The 19,926-nt window shown below is 39.9% G+C and overlaps 2 protein-coding genes across 6 annotated transcripts in view; one reads left to right on the top strand and one right to left on the bottom strand.

Annotated features, from left to right (window-relative positions):
- The window catches only part of FAM114A2 (family with sequence similarity 114 member A2), a 33,507-nt gene extending 33,162 nt beyond the window's left edge, over positions 1 to 345 (bottom strand). Inside the window, exon 1 of one of the 3 annotated variants that reach the window (XM_077895788.1) lies at positions 273 to 345. The gene's annotated coding sequence lies outside the window, so the exon portion shown is untranslated. Of the gene's footprint in view, positions 1 to 263 lie in introns of all 3 variants that reach the window. The other 2 variants (XM_077895785.1, XM_077895786.1) reach the window with 2 other exon arrangements.
- Positions 265 to 19,456, top strand: MFAP3 (microfibril associated protein 3). 3 transcript variants are annotated; one of them, XM_077895790.1, is made up of 5 exons: positions 316 to 412; positions 6,116 to 6,480; positions 7,778 to 7,886; positions 11,866 to 12,330; positions 15,133 to 19,456. In XM_077895790.1, the coding sequence occupies exons 4-5, from the start codon at positions 12,036 to 12,038 to the stop codon at positions 15,924 to 15,926; spliced, it is 1,089 nt and encodes a 362-aa protein (XP_077751916.1). In that variant the 5' UTR covers positions 316 to 412; positions 6,116 to 6,480; positions 7,778 to 7,886; positions 11,866 to 12,035; the 3' UTR covers positions 15,927 to 19,456. The 3 variants fall into 3 exon arrangements, with proteins under 3 accessions (XP_077751915.1, XP_077751916.1, XP_077751917.1); XM_077895791.1 differs by lacking the exon at positions 7,778 to 7,886; XM_077895789.1 differs by lacking the exons at positions 6,116 to 6,480; positions 7,778 to 7,886 and having other exon boundaries at positions 265 to 412.
- The last annotated feature ends 470 nt before the right edge of the window (positions 19,457 to 19,926 follow it).

Below are 19,926 nucleotides of genomic sequence, written 5' to 3'. Positions count from 1 at the left end.
TGGGCTCAGCGTCCCCACACCCAGGTCGGGTCCACGCCGGACGCCCGCGGCCAACCCGCGCTCCCCACTTCCACGACGAGCGCCCCTCACGCCAGCGTAGCGCTTCGGCAACCCAAAGCGCGTCCAGCCGCGAAGTGCCGGCCGCCCGGCCCGGGCCGCTCCTCCCCCTCCGCAGCCGCCCGCACGGCCTGGCCGCGAGTCCCCAGCCGGCCCGCACCGCGCCGGCCTCCTCCCCGGGAGCCCCGCACCCAGCCCACCGCCACCCTCACCGCCGCCGCCGCCGCCGCCGCCGAGGAGCCGCTCCTACTGCCCCGGAAGTACTCGCCTTCTGTGCGGAGGCGGCCCCGCCTGCCCAAGAGCACTTCCGGGTCAAGCCGCGGCTCCGGCCAGCGCTAGCTGAGCTGCGGGTCTGGTAAGTGAAGCTTCAGTCGGGGTCGTGCGGGGAGCCACTGGGCGGGGCGGGGGGGCGCGGAGGCAGGAGTCTGAACCGGTGGGTCGGGGTCCGGCGTGGGGGTGACGAGGATGTCCCCGCCCTTTTGAAGGCGAGGCTTGAGCTGCAGGAGTTCCGCCGTCGTCGCTCTACGGAGCATCAGCTACCAGCCGGGCGCTACCTGGGCATCGGGGGGACAGCACTGGGTTACGAGCCACCCCCGGCCCTGCTCCCAGTTTGTTGGCGGTAACCAAGTCAGCAAGCAAACACTATGGTCTAACACGGCGGTGGAGGGAAAATGATGATTCTGAACACTTTACGGAAAATTAAACAGCATCATGTGATACGGAACAGGGAGGGTGATCCTTAGGAAGCTGTTGAGAGCATTGGAGGCGGAGGAAATAGCAAATGCAAAGAAAGGCCTCGTGGTGGTAACAAACTTAGGGTCAAGGAAAAGATAAAAAAAAAAAAAAAAAAAAAAAAGGCCGCTGTTACTTGCCCAAAAAGAGGAAGGAAGATGAGGCCAGAGACTTCAGTGGGCCGAATCTTGTAGTGTCTATGAGCCAGGACGAGGAGTTTGACTTTTATTTGGAAACAACGGGGGAACGATTGAAGGTTTCTCTGCAGAAGCTTCATATGCTCTGATTTAAGTATGACTGTTAAGATTAAGGTGAATCTCTTCAGTTGTCTTTGAGCGGTGAGAATGCATGCAACCGGGACTGAGAGCCAGAAAGAGGCACTAGAGACCCCTTGAGTGTACAGATGTGAAAAGTGAAGTTCCAGGGAAGGGAAGGGATTTGATCTTTTAAGAACCCAAGTCTCCCGACCCCATCTGTTGCCTTCAGAATTATCATCTCAATGTCCGTATATAATAATTGTCACTTCCTAAAACAGCTAGGGCCTTTGCTTTTCATGGTGGTTCTTTTAAACTTAAGGGCATCACTGTCACCTGGTAGCTGGTTAAAAATCCCTATTCAGGGGATCCCTGGGTGGCTCAGTGGTTTAGCGCCTGCCTTTGGCCCAGGGCCTGATCCTGGAGTTCCAGGATCGAGTCCCACATCCGGCTCCCTGCATGGAGCCTGCTTCTCCCTCCTCCTGTGTCTCTGCCGCGCTCTCTTTTTCTCTAGGTCTATCATGAATGAATAAATAAATAAATAAATAAATAAATCTTTTTTTAAAAAATAAAAATAAAAATCCCTATTCAAAAGAAAAAAAAAGATAACAAATTTGTAAAAGTATAAAATAGGTAGTCTTCTCTGATTTCCTGTGGTAATGGAAATTGCATAGAATTTGGGGTTCAAAAATGGAATCTCGGTAAGTCACTTAATTGTGCCTTGCATTTAAAATAGTGCTAATAATAATTATAGCAGCAGTTTTCAAACGTTTTGGTCTCAGGATCCCTTTACACTTTTTAAGACGTATTGAGAACACCAAAGAGTTTGTGCATGCGACTTATATCTATCAGTGTTTACCGTTCTAGGTATCAAAACAACTTTCAGTTATTTATTTGAGATAATAAATTCATTACGTGTTAACATACATAGCATTTCTATGAAAAAATATTTTCCAAAACAAAAAATCATTGCAAGTCGTTTTAATATTTGGTTTAATAGAAGATAGCTAGATTCTCGTTATCTCCTGAATTCATTCTCTTATGTTAGCACTCATCATGTAGCTTCTGGAAAATTACACCATATTGTGTGAGAATGAGAATGTAAAGGCAAATAAGATCCTAGTATTATTATGAAAATCATTTTGAAAAAGTCTCAGGGACCCCAGGAGCCCCTGTACCACTACACTTTGAGAATCACTGGATTGCAATATTGTCATGACAATCAAAGGAAATATGGGCTTGATTTGTAAGTCATTAAAACTATGCACATGAAAAAGCAGATGCTTGGCCTTACACTTAGAGATGCCAAATCAGCAAGTCTGAGTGGGACCAAGAAATATTCATTTTAACAAGCAGCACGGGTTAATTTGATATAAGTTCTCAAAAATTGCAATTTAAGAAAACCAGGTACAGATCAAATTCACTCTAGACTATTTTCCCCACTAAAATTTTAATTTTTTTTAATTTTTATTTATTTATGATAGTCACACAGAGAGAGAGAGAGAGAGAGAGAGAGAGAGAGAGGCAGGCTCCATGCACCGGGAGCCCGACGTGGGACTCGATCCCGGGTCTCCAGGATCGCGCCCTGGGCCAAAGGCAGGCGCCAAACCACTGCACCACCCAGGGATCCCCCCACTAAAATTTTAAAAGCTATGCTTCCATATCTTCAAAAATCTCCATTAACACTTTCCAGAGCCTGAGACTCTGGAAAGCCAGTAAGAAGTTGGTGGCAAGTACCTTTCTAACTGCCAAGTTGATGAGCATCTGAATTCAAAATGTTGAATCCAGTCTTATGCTAAAGAATGAAAAAGTTTTTAGATGCTGATCTGTAAGCTTACGGTCTTTTGGACAAATAGATAACTGATAAAAGAAGGAATCCAGTAAGTCTTACAATTGAGTACTTTTCAATGTGCTAGGTGACTGACCGAATAAAAGAAATTCATCCAAAATGAAGAGGGTAAAAGTTGAGCAGGCTTCTAGAATAAGGTGAAATTTGAGTTGGATACAGTACAGAGGGTGGAGTTTCCACAGGAAGATACTAGTGGGGAGGAGCAGGAAGTTTCAAGTAAAAGGGACAACTAGAACCTAACTTTAAAGTAAAAAGTTATTTGGAGAGATTAGAGAGGGAAACGAGTGTAGTTAAGGCTTTGAGCCATGACTGGAGGAAGCTGGGAAGACTATAGGATTTAAGCAAAGAAAGGAATGATAATGATAATTAGCCTCTAGCTGAGGAAAGAGGCCCCTACAAGAGCATAGCTAATTGGTGACAGAGGTGTAACTGAAGACCAGATTTCTAGACCTATTCATTCCTTCAGCAAGCCATTACTCTGCACGCAGGTACCGCTGGGCTTCATCTGGCTATTTCTGTTCTACCACCTGAATATGGATATCTGACCAAAATTTGAAGCTTCTCTCTTGAGCAGTAGAAAATCAATGGATTTTTAAATCACCATGACTTTGTTGGATTTATGTTTAGGACCAGTTCTAAGAGGAGCAGTGTTTGGAGTATAGTTGGAGTTAATGAGACCCATTTAGAAATTAAAAGAATAGTATGGTGCCCAGATAAGGTAAAAGGACTGTGAACTAGGGTGGGAAAACATCTAGGAAGTGGAATAATATTAACAATAGCATGTATTTATAATATACCCACATTAGTTCATCTAATGCTCACAACTACCCTATGAGGTCATTACTGTTAATAATCTTATTCAGTATATATGAAAACTAAGGCCTCGCAAACCCACAGCTTCATCCAGGTATGGGATCAGGCCCTTCAGTCCAAGCTACTAACCAAGAAGCCATGATGATCTTGTAACTTTGATCTTGCAAAACAAAGAATTATATTGTGTGGCCATGATCTAAGATATGTATATATTGGACAAGTAGATGTGAGGGTGAGAATGAGAAGTTCTGTTTTAGTTATACCAAGCTTAATTTTTTAGACTATAGAGAAAAAAAAAGTAGGTAAGATGATCGTAAACCTAGGCCTGTTACATCCTACATCCATATCTTTGTCATTTGCATTCAGTAATTTCAGCAAATGCTAATGGCAAAAGAATATAAGTCACAGGTGTTTTTCAGGGGGCCAGAAAATACATTGAAGTTTGAGCTGAGTGTCCAAACCAGTTATGAGGTGTGTGATAGTTCCAAGTTACTACTGGCAGCATAAGGGCTATTTTAATTAGGAACTTTTCAGAAAATGATCCTCAAAATTATGATTTCTGTTGGAATATTACTAACCTTTTTATGGTTCAGATCTCTATAATAATGGTTGAGTATAAGCAGGAGAGTTTTATGTTTGCTCTTTGCAACGGATGGAAGAGTACTAACAATCTGCTTTTCAGTTGCTTTTTTTCCCCCTTGCCAATTCAGAATGCCACTTTGACCATTTGTGTGCCAGGCATGGGGGAACTTCATTTTTCAAGTGTAACAGTGCCAGTAGAGAAGAGTAGATAAGCTGTAAATACAATCTAGAACACATCTAATTATGGAGAATAAAGCACTAATATCCCAGTATACTTGAGACCAATACCATCTGGGCATCAGTGTTTTTCCCAACTTTGTGTTATCCCAGAACTATTTCTGCAAACAGCAGTTTCCTCAGCCAACTTAATATTGAGCCACAAGAACGGAAATCAGCCACATTACTTCCTTATTTACTTCTGTTGAGAATTGAAGCAGAATGGAAATATTTCTTCTCTCTGAAGTTGGCAGGAACAGCAACAAAGCAATCTGTCAGGGATGACAGCTTAGGGGCTTTTCTTTGTTTCTTTGTTTCTTTTTTTTGTGATACAGCCAATATTTAGAATGGTTCTGTCAGGTAGAGTCATCTATGTTTCTGATTATTCATGATCCTAGAAAAGCTTATATTTTACTGTACCTAAAAGATGAAAAAGGAGTTGGATTAAATTTGAGTAACACTTTTCTGTTATTCTTTTTAATGCTGAAGAAAGCTAATGAAACATTCTACCAAGTAACTTCACCCACAAACATAGCATAGCCCTTTATAACTGTTTGTAAGAAGGTGGCACTTTGATTTTCCTTTTTGAACTCTTTCCTCTTCTCCTCTAAATGTCAGCTGCAGCATTAAGAAATAGCAGGCAAGGGTACCTGGTTGGCTCAGTTGGTAGAGCATGCAGCTGTTGATCTCAGGGTTGTGAATTCAAGCCACATTTTGAGCATGGAGTCTACTTAAAAATAATAATAACAGGCATGATATTGTCACAATAAGTCCCAAAACTAGTGTGTAAATTCCTGAGGGACAGTATCCTAATACCCTGGGCATCCCTTTAGCACCCAGTACTTCATCTTGGGCGTGGTGGGCCCCTGATTTACCGGAGCTGTTTGAAAATTATTACACCAGCGTGAGTAGAATGGTTATAGTCAGTGTAATTTTTGTTGAAATTAGCAGACTGATTCTGACACAAGGAAATTTAGTATGAAGAGCTGTCCTGATCCCAAAGGTGATTTGTTCCTTCACTCTGTTTTCTGTCACTGCAACCTTCTTGGACCCATACCTTCATCGCTTTCTCTCCCAGCTGCTCAACAGCATCAGCCTCTTATCTGCAAATAGACTGTGTCTTGGTAGCTCAGACTAGAAGTCCTTTGTGTTTGGGATGCCCATGGTATGATTACGAAGTGCTCAGGCTGGGCCTGCCTTTATTGACCAGACATAGAAGGAGAGTATAGGACCTATTGCTCTTCTGGCAACAGAAAGAAATCAACAGATAAAATCAACAGATCAGGCTACATCTGCCACCTTTGACCTAAGAGCAGTTTAAGAGTGTTCATAGTATTTTTCTAGACCTGTCTTGTAGGTTTCTCTAAACTTCTAATAGAGGCAAATGGTTGTTTCTATACAGAATAGGCACCACAAGTCTTGACCACATGGGCAGTTTGTGTTCCACGTTCCAGTGGATAAGGAGGAGAGGAGGTTGATATCCATGATGAGTATTGCCTGGTAGCCACAGCCACAATTTAGTCACTTGCTGAACTGAATCTTTCTTCTCCTACCTAACCATTTGTCCATTTCCTTTTTTTTTTTTTAATATTTTTTATTTATTTATTCATAGAGACACAGAGAGAGAATGAGAGGCAGAGACACAGGCAGAGGGAGAAGCAGGCTCCATGCAGAGAGCCCAACGTGGGACTCGATCCAGGGTCTCCAGGATCACGCCCTGAGCTGCAGGCGGCGCTAAACCGCTGCGCCACCGGGGCTGCCCCATTTGTCCATTTCCTTTCTTGTTTTTACATTTAGTCTTAATTTTTGTGGTTCTTTTTTTATTATTATTTTATTTATTCATTCTGAGAGAGAGGCAGAGACACAGGCAGAGGAAGAAGCAGGCTCCCTGGAGGGAACCTGATGTGGGACTTGATCCCAGGACCCCAGAATCACGACCTGAGCTAAATGCTGATGCTCAACCATTGAGCCACCCAGGTGCCCCAATTTTTGTGGTTCTAATTTTGAATGAAATTGTATATGGATGGTTATTTCTTTAAAAAATAATAATAATCTTGGAGGAAGTAGAATTCTGTCAGGAGGCAGCACTTTAGTGTGTCTCTTTCTCTTCCCCTCTGTTCCCCTCGCTTCTTTTCACCACTTTCTCTCCCTTCTGCATCTGTGTGATCCTGTCTCTCTGCTTCTGTTTCATGTGGCTCAGACCTGACTGCCTCAACACCTTCTCTTTCTCAAATGGCCCTAACCCACCATGTCTCAAATCCAAATTCCAAGATCAAAGCTTCTGATTAGTTTAGTCGTCCAAAGGGTTGACTTCCTCTTGGGCCCTGGAACATAAAGGCAGGTCTCAAAAAAGGGAAAGGTAAGCCAGGCACATCATAACAGAGATTATTTACTGCAAACTCAGAATTCACAAAAACAACGTAACATCATGGTTGGACTCCCAAGTTCAGTTTAAAATGCCTGGTTGATCCACATTATTACTTATTTGCAGTAAGCGAAAGCAAAACGTGAAATTTAAAATTACAGATTGAAATTACGTAATAGCGTTTCCCCCTCTCCCCACCAAGATTTTTAAATGGTTGCATAGTATTCTGAGTAAAAGTGTTCCATTTATCTTAAATAATGGTTTTATTATCAGATGTAGATTTTAGCACACTATCTAAAAAGACAATAATAATTACTAGAGGTTACTCAGTGATTACTATTGCCAGAGCCTGTGTTTTATACAGATAATTTCCTCAAACCTCACAACAGTCCTATAGAACAGGCACTATTATTTTCTCCATTTTAAAGATGAGGGTACCCAGACAGGCAGATTAAGTCATTTACAAAAGTTGCAAGGCTGATTAGAGTCTGTCAGGATTCAAATCCAGGAAATCTGGCTCTGGAGACTGTACTCTGAATCTCCCTGCTACTCCGCCTTTTTCAGAGGCCTGTAGTTCCACTGATCCAGGGTAATCAAAGTCCAGAATGGAACATGAGTGATAATTCTCTCTTCTTGGAAGTGTTCAGTCTGTACCACCATTGGGCAATGCTGTGGTAGAGGAAATGAGGAAATATAGTCATAGCCTCAGTACGCCAATCCATGGGCCCTCTGCCTCAGAATCATCCAGGGAGCTAATTAAACACCATTAATTCCAAAGTCCAAGTCCAGAGGTTCTTATTCACTAGAGCTAGGGTGGAACCCAGGAATCTGTATTTTTAACAAGCTCTCTGGTGATCTTAGTAGTCAACCTGGGCTTGGTAATCCTTTATCCCTACTATTTCCTTCTAGGACAAGATGGTGAATGAAGACTTTGGGAGTTGGGGTTGACCCAAGTACTGCCTTTAGGCACTATGCCTCTTAAGTTCTCTGGATTGTTAACATTGGCTGTCTCAGTATAGTAAGTGCTAGTAAATGCATGTCAGTTTGCATAATTATGATCCCTATTATGTAACATTCTTCAGTTTACAAAGATATATCACATACTTTTTCAAATTTATTTTTTAAAGATTTTTTATTTACTTTATCAAATTTAAATGAATTTCCATGAGTAAACATTTATTGAATATGTGCTAGTTTTGAAGTATAGCAATAAAAAATACAGTCCCCGTGCTTAAGGGACTCCTAAGTGAGAGGGGATGGACTGCCAATGAGTAGTATAATGTGAGAGCTACAGGGGTTGGGGGAAAAGCCAGCCTGCATCCAGGTATACTCTGGACCACGTGGGAGGGAGAGCCAGGACTTGAGACTCAGGGAAGCTACATGAAGGAATTCCACATGGCAGTAACACTGCCAGGACACTGCTTGCCCCACAGCCCTCTCATATAGAGGCTGTTTATTCTTCTAAAGCTCCTGCATCTCAGCAGAGAGAGAGTCCTTTTTTTTTTCTATTTCCGGTGTCTTCTACTCTAGCTGCCTTGAACCTGGGGGGACATTCCCTTTCTTACAGGTAATCTACCCTATCTTGAGCCTCCACATTCTTTGACTTCTTCTTTTTTTAAAAAAAAAAAATTTTTTTTTAATTTTTATTTATTTATGATCGTCACACAGAGAGAGAGGCAGAGACACAGGCAGAGGGAGAAGCAGGCTCCATGCACTGGGAGCCCGACGTGGGATTCGATCCCGGGTCTCCAGTATCGTGCCCTGGGCCAAAGGCAGGCGCTAAACCGCTGCACCACCCAGGGTTCCCTGACTTCTTCTTATTGGAGAGTTATCTCCTTCACTCACTTCAGCCTCCCACTCCAGTTCCGAAAGTCCACCTCCAGATTTGCCATTGGCCCAGACTGCTCCCCTCCAGAATCAGGAGTCAGACCCAGCACGCTCAGGCCACCCCTTCTTATTACCACAACTTGTAGCTTTTCTTCCTGAGCACCTCCTAACCAGTGATCCCTCTGCTTTTTCCTCTGTCCGTTTACTAAAACACTTCTCTTCCATTTTCTTTTTCTTTTTTTTAAAGATTTTATTTGTTTATTCATGAGAGACAGAGAGAGAAAGAGAGAGAGAGAGGCAGAGACACAGGCAAAGGGAGAAGCAGGCTCCGCGCAGGGAGCTCGATGTGGGACTTGATCCCGAGTCTCCAGGATCATGCCGTGGGCTGAAGGTGGCACTAAACCGCTGAGCCACCTAGGTTGCCCTTCTCTTCCATTTTCAATTCTTATTTATCCCTCAGGTATTGTTGCACACCTCGCTTTCAAGGGGGCTTTCTGTGACAAGTTTAGTTCCTCACATTGAGTACTACTGTAGCATCCTGTACTTTACCTTGGGCAGCATTTACTATATTGCATGTGTTTAGTTAGTGTCTGTATTCTCTGCCAGACTGAGCTCCATGAAGGCAGAGGCGGTTCTCTAGTACAAAAGGTTGGCACATAGAGCTCAGTAGATACAGGTGAAGAGATGAAAATGTATACCTCTAGTCTAAAATTGTGGTTCTCTGGCACGTGGGTGGCTCAGTCAGTTAAGCATCCAACTCTTGATTTCAGTTCGGGTTATGATCTCAGGGTTGTGAGACTGAGCCCCACCCCAGGCTCCTGGCTGAGCATGGAGCCTGCTTGAGGTTCCCTCACTCCCTCTCCCCCTGCCCCTTCCCTGCTCACACACTCTATAAAATTAAATTAAATTAAAAACTGTGGTTCTGAACTCAGTGTGGAATAGGTAGGAAAGAAGAGGATGATGGCAGGATAAGAAATGAGGTGGTATTAGAATAAGGTAGAGTTGTGGGTGGTTTATTTGTTTTGTTTATTTTTGTTTTCCTGACAAAGAGAGGAAGCCTCTGGCTCAGAGCCCTTAGCAGACAGCAGTTAATAACATTGTTTTCACCATATTTATGTATACGGTTAACGTTTATTTACAAAGGTGATATAGACTTTCCTTTTAAAATAAATGTGTGAAAGTAAAATAATGAGTTGACTTAAAAAAAATCATGCTAATAGAAGAAATGAATGAAATTGGGAAAACATTGACTTGGATACAGCCACAGGAACTTGTCATCAAAGTTCTAGGGAAGACTTAGAACACTTTTTAAGCACAGTCATTTCCTCTCACAATTGGAAGCAGTAGTTTAGAATAAAGGACAAAAGTCTTATCCATCAACTGTATATATTGTACTGAAAAAGAACTTGAGAAATTACACATGTCAAGCCCTGAGCACAGAGCCTGGCTTATGGCAGTCATTTACTACTTAGTGTTCTTTCCATTGTTTCCACTCACCACTCTCCCTCAATAGAGAATCCTGGTCTCTATCTATACATACAGTATAATTTAAAGGAGCAAGTCACTGTATAGTAAATGGGTTGGACCATTTCTGAAATCCCCTCCAATGCCCAAGATCTTTATTTCCTGTAGTGTCATTTTAGCTGGGTTTGGGGAAGAAATAGAAATAAACACATGTATTCAAGCTACTATGTATAACAAAGTTTGAAGTCTTATGTTTTACTCTAAAAAGTCCATTCTTGGGATCCCTGGGTGGCGCAGCAGTTTAGCGCCTGCCTTTGGCCCGGGGCGTGATCCTGGAGATCGAATCCCACGTTGGGCTCCCGATGCATGGAGCCTGTTTCTCCCTCTGCCTATGTCTCTGCCTCTCTCTCTCTCTCTGTGTGACTATCATAAATAAAAAAATAAAATAAAATAAAATAAAAATAAAAAATAAAAAGTCCATTCTTATATTTTAAAGATATAGCAAGGTATAGAAAATTATTATTATCATTCAATCATCATTTCACGGGCTAATGAAAATTAAATGACATTTACAGCTTGCTGTGATTCAGACTTTGAGGAGTTTAATGGCTAAATACAATGATCCAGTGCTTTTTATGTTCTGTGATCAAGAAATCTTTACAAAAGTACAAAGGAGAGTCATTTCCAAAACTAATTATTTTGGGCCTTTATAGGAAATAAAGCTAGGCATTTCATCCTATCTTTTATAGAAATAAGTTGAAATTTTTCTTTGAGAGTCATTGAGTTAAAAGAGGAATCAAATTACCAGAAAGGTAATCATAGCTGGGATATTTTGCTCTTTGTTCATGATATTTTATTGTCTGGCACGCTTCTCTATAGTTGTATTTGTATTTCTACCAACTAGACATTGAAGATGTCAGCTCCTCCCTGAGCTAATTTTGCAGACTTTGAGCTAAAATTTGGTATTCTCACAAACTGTTAAATATACTGTATTTTGTCTCTGAATACTGAAGGAAGTGTTAAAGGAAAATTCTTTAGTCTAACATTGTTGCCAAAGAGGGAGGTTCTAAAGCTTCAGAAGTAAATAACTACTTAAATATATGTAATAGTACAATTTCCTTTCTAGTATTAAAACAAACAGAAAACTACCTTCTACATTATCTCTGCATTATTTAAAACTAATATATTATGTATTTGGATTGCTCAAATTTTGAACTCCATCGTTACTATTATGATGTATCAGTTGATTTACATTATTGATACAACAACAGATGGTGATGGTGCAGGTTGAAATAAAAGATCATTAAGCTAAATATTTTAGGCTTTTTGGCTCCCTGTTGCATAAGATTTGTCAGAGTAAAATAGAATCATAGCCTTTCAGAACTAGAAGAGTCTTTAGAGAGGTCTCATCTAGTCTCATTTGATGGATGAGAAAACGGCCAAGGGAGAATGCTACTTGCCAAGGTCTTAACAGCTTGTTAGTAGCACAGTGAGGACCAGAATCTAGGTCTGCCTACCATTTTCTAATTCAGTGCTCTTTCTATGGTCTCGGTGTGAGATTTTTAGGTAGTGTTCTTTCTATTTTGCTCCCTGATGTCAGAGCCAATTATTCTAATCAATTTCACATCTATTCATTTCTAAAACATAAAAGTTTCACCCCATTATGAGTTTTTGTTGCTTAAACTTTAAATCTGGCTTTCTTTTAGGTTGGTATCCACTCACATCTTTTAATCTTGAAGATTTCAAAATACGCCTGAATCTCCCACTTGTTTGGAAAATTCCCAATACCAAGCAATAAATTACCCACCGTGCTCTTGTTATAGAATAGAAGCTTTTGAGTTCTCCAAATCTAAACAAGACTTCCTCCCATTTTTCCATGAAGCCACATTGTTGTCTCTTCACTTTAGTGGTGAGTGTTACTGTGCCAGCAGCTTTTGTTTTGGAAGATGTTGGCTTCAACGAAATGGCCCCACTGGGAACAAATAATAGTTCCTTCAATTCATCATTTCCTCCAAGCTTTGAGCACTCAGCAGGTTCCCACTCAGGGGACGATGTCATCATAGCCAAAGAAGGAACTAGTGTTTCACTCGAGTGTCTTCTCACAGTCAACCACTATGAAGATGTCCGTTGGTACAACTCAAAAGGCCAGCAACTGGATGGCAGAGGCAGAGGTAACTATGCCAGGGTATAATTAATCAAGGTTACTCATTTCCTGTTAGTTTTGTCTCCTTGAAATATTCGACAAAGAATCTTAATGATGAGGTGCTTAGGGGGAAGAGTCAAAACTTTGAAAGGCCTGCAATATTCTAGCTATGAGAAAAAGCAAACCAATTTTAATTACTTAACCAGAAGAAGAAAGAAATAATAGTTATAAATTTAAAAGATGTTCACTTGATGACAGGGAGCTAACGTCTCTCGTGTTGGTGAGCTAGTTTTCTTCTTTTGAAGGTAGACTACCTCAGGGCTGCTACAGACAGCTGTGTCGGCTGTGCACTGCACAACCCCTTTCACCTAAACTGTAATGTGAATGATAGTGTGATGGCCCTTTGTGAATACAGCAGGAAGGATTATGGCTAGACTTAGATAAATTTGTCATAAATTTTAAAATCTTGTATGGAAATGAGTCACTAAAAATTTTAGAGGAAATCCAGGATGTTTTTTAAAAAAGTGTAGCTCTGTGCATAAAACTTTTAAGTCCCTCTGAGAATTAGAATGGCACTGAGAAGGAGCTCTATAGGCTCTTCCACCTCAACGGCTTTCCGTGGTATACCTTAATTTACTTGAAAATGGGAAAGCTTCTCTTGTGCCTTTGCGTCTCAGTCTTAAAAATTATCCAGACATAATATTACAACTACGTCTCTTTTTTGACAGGTTTTTATTTTACTTGTTTTTGCTGTTGTGAACCTGTGAACACATCTTAATCAGAATATTATTTCCTAGCTAATATTCTGCTAGAAAGAGCTTTTTGAAGACTGCTTGTGTTAAAGTACCTCAAAAAGAAATCATGAAAAATCAATTGGATAAAGATTAAATTAGAGGATGCTCATAACCTACACTTTCAGAAAAGGCCTTTCTTATCTTTTTCGCTAGAAAGATAATCTAACCTCTTGGAATATAAAGGATATTTGATTATTCATATTAGAATGGAAAACAGAAAAAGAGACCAATGGTATTTTCTTCTAAAATATACACTAAACATTTTAACTTTCTGTAAACTGGGTAACTGCCCGCCAGGGAATTAAAGAGTTTGAATTGTTAGAACAGAATATTTTTAATCAGCTTCTTAAAAGTATACATCTATTGACTCAGGATCTCTAGAGTAATGCCCAGAATGTATATTTTGACGTGATTTGGGGTTTCACATTTGGACACAATGGTCTAGACTCCTACTCCCTTTGGGCACTAGGATCCTCACCAAACACTTCTGAGATTTGAATTTTTCAATCAATGTGATCATTACAGACTGACCACATCAACAAAGCTTAGGTTAGGATGAGACCAACCAAGTGGAATGGCAGTTTCATTTTCCTTTTTGCCTTTACTTTGAAAACCACTAACATCTATCATTGATGCTTTCAGTAGCAGCTCTGGAAAATTCTATTAAATTTTATGAATCTCCAGTGAAAGGAGTTTAAAGAGCACGTCAGTCTAGTATAAGGTTCATAAATCTTGAGCTATTATCAGCAAGTAAGCTAGAGAGTTTACATTGTGGTTGTAGTACAGTGGTTGATGAATGGAGTGATGTACTTCCATCATACTTTGGATTCATAGGATAGCCTTTTCATAGCTCCAAATTCATAGAACAGAAGCATATAACTACAGAATTTAGATAAATTTTGATGACAATAAAAATGGGCACAATCCAGAGTGCTTACTAATTGATGTACCACTAAAATAATTCAGAACCATAGAATCTCAGGGATGAAAGATCTTGAAGATCTCTTAACTGCAATATCTTAAGGTTGGGCACTCAGGTGGTTCTTAAGCAATCCCCCAGCCTTCTCCAAGACACTTCCTCTAGTCATGGGGACTCATGTCTACACCCCCAGTTGGCCCATCCATCCCACTTTGAATGAATGGCTTGTGTAGCTAAAGTACAGGATACACTGAGAATTTACCACAAACAGAATTGTGAGGCAGAGCCAAGTTACAAATGGGTATTGAATCAAGGTAGGTAGGCCATCAGCTTTGCTTTTTATACTCTTAGGTATTTTGTGTACATGATCCCTGAATGAAGATGCCTTCGTGTATAGAAGACAGGCAGCATGTCTTAGGTTTAAAACCGAACCCAAAGATCCTTTTGGCATCTTAAGGGCAACTTTATTCTCTTTGCTAAGCAGTTCATTTACCCTGACTTGTGACATGTATCTTTTGGCTTGTGCTTCAGTTATTCTTGCCAGAAAATCAAGACATTATCAACAAACCTTTTCTAACAAAATAAATTAACATGTGCAAGCCATGCCATATTTACTAGTTAGTAGTTAGACAATGCACTAAACTGGTAGGATTGTATTTTTTTTTTAATTTTTGTCTTGTTATGAAAAGTAAACAAATACAGTTAAATAAAAAGAAGAAAATGTAATCACTCAACTCATTACCCCAGAAATAACCATTATTTTGCATTTCTGAGGCATTTTCTTCTATTATATGAAAATGTATTGGTACATACATATAAACTTTTTTTTTTTAAGATTATTCATTTAGCATTATAGGATATAACTATCTCCCTGAAAGGCTTGCTATGTCTAGCCTCGAAATGTAGCTATGGTAATAATTTGTGTCAGGAAGGAAGATCTTGATTCTCTTTTTAACTTCAGGCTGTTTAAATTTCTACTCTGTACACAAGTAGCAGAACCTAATAGATGAGGTAAAGCACTCTCGTGAAGAGGTGGCATATATAAATATGGCAGTTGGCTTTTTCAGTAATAATATTCTTTATGCTGTAATTTTTTTTATTTCTGTTGGGTCATCAGGTGGAAAATGGTTGATTTCTGATAACTTCCTGAATATCACCAGTGTAGTCTTTGATGACCGAGGGCTCTATACATGCTTTGTCACCTCTCCAATCCATGCCTCCTACTCTGTCACCCTTCGTGTTATCTTCACCTCGGGAGACATGAGTGTCTACTACATGATTGTTTGCCTGATTGCCTTTACAATCACACTCATCTTGAATGTTACACGGTTGTGCATGATGAGCAGCCATCTTCGTAAGACTGAGAAGGCTATCAATGAATTCTTCAGAACTGAAGGGGCTGAGAAACTTCAAAAGGCCTTTGAGATTGCAAAGCGCATCCCCATCATCACTTCAGCCAAGACTCTAGAACTCGCCAAAGTCACACAATTTAAGACGATGGAGTTTGCTCGTTATATTGAAGAACTGGCAAGAAGTGTCCCTCTTCCACCCCTTATTCTAAACTGCCGGGCCTTTGTTGAGGAGATGTTTGAGGCTGTGCGAGTGGACGACCCTGATGACATGGGAGAAAGAATTAAAGAGAGACCTGCCTTGAATGCTCAAGGTGGCATTTATGTCATTAACCCAGAGATGGGCCGGAGTAATTCACCAGAAGGAGATTCAGATGATGGTTCTCTGAATGAACAAGGCCAGGAGATAGCAGTTCAAGTTTCTGTCCACCTCCAGTCAGAAACCAAAAGTATTGATACAGATTCCCAAGACAGCAGTCATTTCAGCCCACCTGATGATCTAGGATCTGCTGAATCAAACTCTTACTCCAAAGATGGGACGTATGAAAGCCGTCAGCTGTGAGCTATCCCAGTACCTGCAAAAATAGCTCTCACAAAAGGAACGTATTTCATGCAGGAAATAACATTTTTACCAAAATATAACTGGGGGTTCCCCCTTGTTAATATTAAGCACATCAGAATGTGACTTATTGCCAAAATCTTTGTAAAAATTCAGTGTTTTTCATATCTGATATTTCTCAGTCATTTTCCTCAAGCTTGATGAAATGACACAAGCTAAGATTTAAAGGAACCCGAGAGATAAGCATAATGGACAAAGTGCCAAACTAAGAGTTCCATGCCTCCTCTTCTGGTCATGGTTCTTCAAATGGTTAGGGTTGATGCTTATCCTGAGGCCTCACTTTTCCCGCCAGTTAAGTTGAAGGATTTGCATTAGATGATATCTCAAGTCATTTCTAGCCTTGTAACTTCTTACCTGTCCCTGTTAAAACCACCAGATTTCATCAGCACATCTCCAAATAAACCCTTCCCTAGACTTTTAAGTACCTTTTTATGGAAAGGATCAAGCTGAGACTTTATTTTGTGATTTAAATTCCCACACCAGTGCCATAGTGCATAGACGTGTGGGTGTTTTTCAGATGTTTTGCCATATGGAGTGTGCAATTGTATGTGCTAGATTGAGTCTCTTTAGTGTAGCCAATGTCTGTATTGTTATACAGATATCAGGGAGCTAACTGCTCATTAATAAACTACTTTCCATGAGTAAATTGGTCCTTTTGGGGGATATATCATGTCTTTTTAACTTACTGAAGCATCATTTAGTTCATTGAGCTGGCAGTGATTTCCCAACTGATCTCCAAAAGTGAGCAATTTGTTCTTAAGGAATAATGTCTTCAGTGCTTTTAGAATAAGAAACAATGTCAAATCATCTATCTCTGGTAAATCATGGATTTTTGACATTTCTGTTAATAGAATTTCTCAGGCTTTCCCTTTTTGAAAGTACTGGACTCCGTAGAGGGTTCTGTGTTTGGGATCTCATCCCAGGAGGAAACTCAGAGCTGGGTTCATCTTTAGACTTTGTCAACACTCTTGCCCTCCATGATGGTTAATATGGTGCTAAAGGCTGCATGCCTCCTTATCTTGTTTGTTTTCTTTATACTTTGTTGTTGAGGTTTTTATTTTTGTGTACTTCAGATAGAGAATTCTGAGCTCAGGCTGCTTTTGTGGTCTTTCTGAGAAGCACTAACCTGAAATAAGATTAGATACTGGTATGTGGTATATGTGAATATATTAAATATGTAGGCATAGATATAGGTACCAGTATATAGATATATATACACACAAAAATGATCTAGATATAAAGAGGGAGAAAAATTATGGATGAGGCCATCTGATTCAACTGTGTATAATGAATACTTGAGACGGTATTTCTTGCCTGGTTGAGGCCTAATATAATAGAATTGTAAATACTCTTCAGAATAATTTCTTCAGCTACAGGAAGCTTGGTGTCATATGATTTTTAAGAACTTGGCAGTGGAGCTCCATTTGGTGCTTCATGTTTCTTCATTTGGTTTCTGATTATTGAACCATTACTTGAACTAGAGGCTTCTGAGGGAAATGTTCAGAGGAGGTTTTATCAGGATTTTAATTTAAGGTTTCAAATGGAGGAAGGCAAGGAAATAGAGAGTGTAACCAGATAAACTCACACCTCCCTTTGTCCAGGCTTATCACAAATAATACATCTCTTCTGGATAGCATGAATGAATCAGTGTGCAGTTGTATCAGATGGCATTATGGATAAAGATGATAATGCTGCCGTTTCTGTCTCAGGCTGTTTCCATGGAAACCTCCAGAGCCAAACAAAAGCTACCACCAATCATTTAGCCAAAGCTCGCCTTGGCTTGTAGACTTGCATGTCTTTAAGAAATACTGTTTTCATACATTTGGCTTTGAGAGCAAGGGCTCTTCACCATTCCCTAGACCCTAGATTATAGAACACTTTTTCCTTCCTAGGCTTTTTTTCTTAAAAAATTAAAAATGCTAAAAGTCTCTTGTCTGAGGTTTGTTCCCTGACTATCCTTCAGATAGTACCTCCAATGGATCTATCCCTCAAGTTCTCAAAATGGATGTGAGTGTTTGGAACCTTAAGGTAGATATATTTAACGGTCAAAGTCCTGGGAAATGGGACTTTGGAAAAATATGAGAACTAATGAAAAAAATCTGTAAGTTTACACAATACTGTATCACTATTGGCTACTCCAGTGTGTCCTGGTTAAATTAACTTTAGAAACGTAATGGTGACTTTATTTGGTAACTGGGTTACTTTGAATATTCCAAATTATGGTGCCAGTGATAAGGAATTACAGTAGTCAAAATTTAACTGGAGTTGGTGTTACTTTTTTTTTTTTTGGTGTTACTTTCTAAAGCTAGTTTCCGAGAGGAAGAAAACCACACATTAATATGTTCTGTATCTAATCAAATACTCTTCATATGTAATAAATAGTCTCATGTTACGTTTTTGTAAAATCCTTAACCTTTTGAACTTAAACTACAGTCTAAAAGTCTTTTGACAATAACTGTGGTATAATTAATCTTTTGTTTCAGTGGATTTTATAGTTAGTGAAAATGCCTTTACTCAGAAAATGTGTTTAAATAGTCCTGTCATCTCATTTATAAATTTTGTATTGTGACTTAATGAACCTTATTGTCCTTATGAAATGAAATGATGGCTTTGTGAAATGAATTTACCAAAAATGGATATGTAAACATTTTTATAGATTCCTGGACAGCTGAAATGATGCCAGATGGACAGGCATTTTTTGAGCTGATACTCAACCTGAGTTTTAGGTAGTTCAATAAGCGTATCCTCACGTTGCATCTGTTCTGATAGTTAAATTCTTGATTCGGGACCAGCAAGCATTTGTATTTCTCCCAATTACCCTTACGTGAGTACCTTGGGAGTTGCCAATCTGAAACGGTTGTGAAAAGATTTCTGGCTTCTTCGCCTCACTTAGCATGCATTTTGAAGTTAAAGCACGTGGCTTTCTGTGTGGTCCTCCAGCTTCAGTGAACCCCTTGGTGTATTCCTCTCCACATCCTGCATGTTGCTTCACCCCAGATCAGACTCTGTCTCCCATGTCCCAGAGTGGCATGGGAGCATGGCATGCTTGTTTTCCAGAGCACAGCCGGCCATGGGTGCTAGCCTTGTCTCAACACACCAGCACTTATAACACAAGTAAATCATATTTCCTGAGTCACCAATAAGAGAAGACAATCTTTTCTCATCCAGGCCGGGAATTTTGAAAATGCTCAGCTTTATACATAAACTCCTACATCTCAACACATTTCATAAGTGTAAGCGTTATTTTAGTGTGGTTCAGATGATGTTTAAATGGTCACCATTTTAATGAATACTTACATTATGATTTTGTCCTTTCTTTTAAAAAAAAAAGTCATGCTTGAATATATTTATTAAATGTTCAATGGACTATTTCATTTGTCTGAAATCCTCTATTGAGTATATATTCATTTTTACATGTGATGGAATTTGATGTTAATGATTTTAAACAGGAGTAAATTTTAATCCAACTTGAATTCTGTGGTTATGCATTTTAATCTTAAAAATATTTAATAAGCATTTATATGTTTTTGGTGCTCTGGGCCATACTGAGATGGATGTGTTGCCTACAGTGTCCATGAGGATGCAGTTAGCAGACACGTGTGCAACAGTTTTTCACTTCTGACGTAAAACATTCCTGGCAAAGACCTAAAGAGGATTTAACACATATTTTGGAAAACACAATTAGTATATAAAGTCTGATGATATTTGGCACATAGGACATGTGCCTCTGGTACAAGCAAATGCCTGTAGTCCCATGGGAGTGAAGGGTGACGATGGAAAAGCACAGGATCTCAGGAGGAGACAGGCAAAGGAAACGTAACGGCACAGCTCATTACCTCAATACCACAGAGCTTTCATTCTTAGAATGAAAACCTAGTTTCTATCTCCCTATGGCAAAGATCGCTGGACTTGGATCCACCACTAGCCACTTAACAATGTACTT

The sequence above is a fragment of the Canis aureus genome, chromosome 4, assembly GCF_053574225.1.
Source record: "Canis aureus isolate CA01 chromosome 4, VMU_Caureus_v.1.0, whole genome shotgun sequence".
Taxonomy (NCBI): domain Eukaryota; kingdom Metazoa; phylum Chordata; class Mammalia; order Carnivora; family Canidae; genus Canis; species Canis aureus.
The sequence above is the reverse complement of the archived record's forward strand: the minus strand, read 5'-3'. Positions and strand labels throughout refer to the sequence as shown.

Excerpts from the sequence above, each read along its gene's own strand:
- MFAP3 (XM_077895789.1), top strand. The coding sequence starts at position 12,036 with ATGAAGCCACATTGTTGTCTCTTCACTTTAGTGGTGAGTGTTACTGTG. Across the intron at positions 12,331-15,132 it reads ACTGGATGGCAGAGGCAGAG|GTGGAAAATGGTTGATTTCT; the intron begins GTAACTATGCCA and ends TTGGGTCATCAG.